General features: G+C 27.4%; 1 protein-coding gene across 1 annotated transcript; it reads right to left on the bottom strand.

Moving 5' to 3' along the window:
* LOC100778379 (stem 28 kDa glycoprotein) lies at nt 1-3,388 on the bottom strand (the record flags this gene model as incomplete). Its single annotated transcript, XM_003530011.4, is given in 3 exon segments — nt 1-375; nt 2,216-2,425; nt 3,070-3,388. Coding segments are annotated over 3 exon segments (710 nt in total), but the record flags the coding sequence as incomplete, so codon positions are not given.
* Nucleotides 3,389-3,942: the final 554 nt, after the last annotated feature.

Genomic DNA, 3,942 nt, shown 5'->3' with positions numbered 1-3,942 from the left:
TTCTGAAAATAAAAATCATACTAAAACCACGAAAGATAAAACAACGTTAAGTTGTGCTTGTGCAGTCTCACGTAACTACTGTCTCACACAAAGTCACATACATATGAAACATAGCAATAACGAGTGCCCCTAGGTTAAGTCTCTCCATTATTAATTACTACATATCTCATTTCATTCATAAGAGCCTAGAGACCTCAACTAATGTAGTACATGGGATCAGGCAACTTAAAGGTCCTAAGGCCTGTGTTGGTTCCTAATATATCGCTCCATTGGTCTCCAATGTTTCCAATGATGTTGTATCCATTTTCCTCCAGCTTCTGCCTCTCAGTTGATTTGTATGTAACTGCTGTCTTACCATTGTATTTATCTGTATCCCTGCAACCAAAACCAATTATATTCCGTTTAGTGTATAATAATAGCTATAAAACAAGGAGTTTATACAAAATATATCGAAATTTCTTACCACTAAACCAATTCTAGTGAATTGTAAAGAACTAATTGCTTAGAATTTATAAAAATAAAATAAAATTGTATCATTCCATTACAACAATTATGTATACTTGGTCATTAATTTGCTTACAACGGTTATCTTAAAAGTATACTAATGACAATGTTTGACTGATTGTGTACAATTGCTTTATACAGTTAGTCATTAAACTCTTAAAATTTATTTGTTGAATGAACATGCAAATTACTTCTTCTGTCCTTTTTTTAATTATAGTATTTTGAGAGCGAGTCTCTGGACAATGGAGTACGAAGAAGAAAAAATATTTTGAGAGCATTTTTGTTTCTATTTATTTGTTATTTGTATAATTCAAATTTAAGAACACATTAATTACTCTTTTATTAATTATAATCTTAATTTTTTGTTAATCTTTAATTAATTTACATATTTATTTATTGTGAAGTTAAAAGAAAATAAAATAAAATAGGAAAATTCACAATTTGTTTATTAAAACAAAAAATTATCATTTTTTTTATATAACAATCTTAAAAGACATATAAAAAGGAACGAAGATAGTATAATCCACTTCAATGTCAACAACATCACACTAAAAATTTAAAACCAAATACCTAAAGTTATCCTTTAATGTATTAGACGTTGATAAGTTAGATTTTTGAAACATAAAAAATTAAAATTTTATTTTTAAATTGGTAAGAAGTGTGATAATTAATTTTTTTGTTAACTCGAACAATTATAAATAGATACTTTTAGGGATGATGTACCAACTAATGATTATTATGTGTCATCCATATGATTCCTATGTGTAAAAAAATAATTTTTTAGTTTGGTCTCAAAATTTATTATTGTACCATAATTCTAGTTCACAAACTTAATTATTTATTGATATTTTAGTCTCTATACTTAAATGAAAAATAATTTTCAAATATAGAAATTAAAGATATCATATTTTATATTTGAAATCGATTTATTTATTATATTTTATTAAGTTAAAAATCTAACAAATAATATTATAACAATGTCAAACAATAATATAACAGAATTGAAAATAAATAAACATGTGAATATTAATTTATTTTTCATAAGACTCAAATTAAAAATATATATTTAAGAAAATATATAGATATTAGTAAATAATTTATTTTTAAAAGCCACTACACTTATTTAATTAAGGAAGAAATTAAAAACAAAGAAATACAAAATTAATTATTTTATTTTATCAGAATTTAAGAGAAAATCAGTTATTTTTTGTTTAAAATATACTTGTGTACAGATAACCAATAACTCGACTATTTTATTATGCATTTAAAATATATAATTATTAGCTTTTTATATTTTTAAATTAATAATTCATATCACATCAACCAAAGTTAATTTTATTGATAATTTATTCAATGTCATGAATTTGATGATACTATCGTAATAAAAAAAACAATTGAAACATATATGTTCTAAATTAACAAGACTATGACGTGAAGAAAACAAGAAACTAGCTGAATTGCTGATGTAAAAAAATAGATAGGTTAAATAAGTAAAAAAAAAAGTACTAATTGTAAGAAATATTATATATTGGTGTTGAATATTTGACAACGATTGAATTAATTTTTAATTAAAGTGGAACTTCTATAAAGAGCACTCAAACAACATGAAAATTATGTAATATTAATTAGTTCAATATTTACTTGTATTTTGAAAATATATTATATATTAACTGGATTTCTATACAAAAAATATAGAAAAAAAGAGACTTACTTGGTAATTAACTTTTCCCATTTGTAGTATCCAGCAAGCTTTAAGTTGGTAGCAGTTACAGCCTGTTGATACAGTGGTCTTCCTGTTATGAATACAATTTTGATGCCAAGAGACAACAGTTTATTGTACAGTTTGAGACTCTCTGGCAGTGCCGGTGCCTCGCCAAGGTCAACCCATTCATTAAACGCTGTTGCATTATATAGCTCCACCCTATGACCAGGAAATTGATTAATTATTGTTCGATAAAAAAATTCACTATAAATATATAATGAGATATGTGTATGCAAAGAAGAATGTTGAGCCAGATGCAAAATAAAATAAAATTTAACCGTATAATTAATTCGATCCCAAAATCAATGTAATAGTCAGATATGTAGATTGTTTAACACAAAGCACCAAAAAAAATAAAAATGGTATATGTAGAAATAGTCAGGTTTAAACCTGACTATCTAATCTCAGAATCGATGGAGCCTGCACTTAAGAAAATAAGGTTTATTATTATTTCTTTTAGTTTTAGCCAACACCTTGTTTTATCCAATGTATAGTATATGAAAATTCAACTTCACTTTTGAGTTCTTATTATTTATTCTGTTGTTATTTATTTTTAATTTACAAAATACATGATATGATTATTTTTATTGACTTAATTAGTTCTTGGGTCACACTGAAACTCAATATATACAAAAGTAGTTGAGAAAAAGATGGAAAGAAAAATATTCCTTCTTGTCCTAAGATTATTTTTAGAAATTTATTTGTCTTTTTTCATAAAATTATTTTCTATTTTTTTAGATATATTAATTATTTTTTCAAACATTAACGAAAAGTAATTAAATTGATAGAAAAAAAGATGATACCCAAATCCATGATCAGCAAAGTAAGGGAGATTAGAGAGTGTAGTCTCATCTACATCAAACACCCATGTGGTTTTGGCAGTGATGTTGATGGTTTTAGCATAAAAATAAGCTTCACGGCAAACTGTTTTGGAGTCTGATCTATATTGGTGGCCAAGCATGTAGTTTCCTATATATCCCTCGCAATCTTGAGGAATGGTTCTCCAGTCAATGACGTTGTGTGCTTCCACACCAAGCCTCCAACTTTTGCACGATACCTCCGGAATGTAGTGGCCACCGGGGCCGGTTTTCATTCGCAAAGGGAAAATTTGGTAGCTGTGGCCATGCTCATGCTCATGCTCTGACCCATTGCATTGCCATTCTGCACCTAAAATTATTATAGCAACGAAGAAAACAATGACTTTCATTTTCTTCACTACTTCTAACTTTTCCAGCTTCCTGGTGTAGGCTTAATTTTCTTCTTTAAATAGACCATTCCTCTAGCTAGCTAGCTAGCTAGATACAGGAAATTAAGCTCGGCAACCTTTTTTTTTATGGTCCACGTGATATAATTGACTTTTTAAATTTGTAGATAATAACACTGAGCTTACGACTTGTAAGCTTACGTTAATGGTAATTTATTTGCTTGATTACATTAATTGGTGAGCTCATGAGGGTGTCCTTTGACCGGATAAGACCCATTTAAGAGTTTTATTTTTTCTACAAATACTTTTCATTTACACGAACATGAGTATCAACAACATATTTTAAAGACAGGAATATATATGCTAATCATAACCAAACCATGTTGGTTGACAATGTTGTTAGGTAGTAATTCTTTACATTTGGTTTTTTTTCGTCAATGCACTTTCTCTTTCCACTTTTTTTCCCAATCTA

Source organism: Glycine max, chromosome 7 (assembly GCF_000004515.6).
Source record: "Glycine max cultivar Williams 82 chromosome 7, Glycine_max_v4.0, whole genome shotgun sequence".
NCBI classification, from domain to species: Eukaryota; Viridiplantae; Streptophyta; class Magnoliopsida; order Fabales; family Fabaceae; genus Glycine; species Glycine max.
The sequence above is the reverse complement of the archived record's forward strand: the minus strand, read 5'-3'. Positions and strand labels throughout refer to the sequence as shown.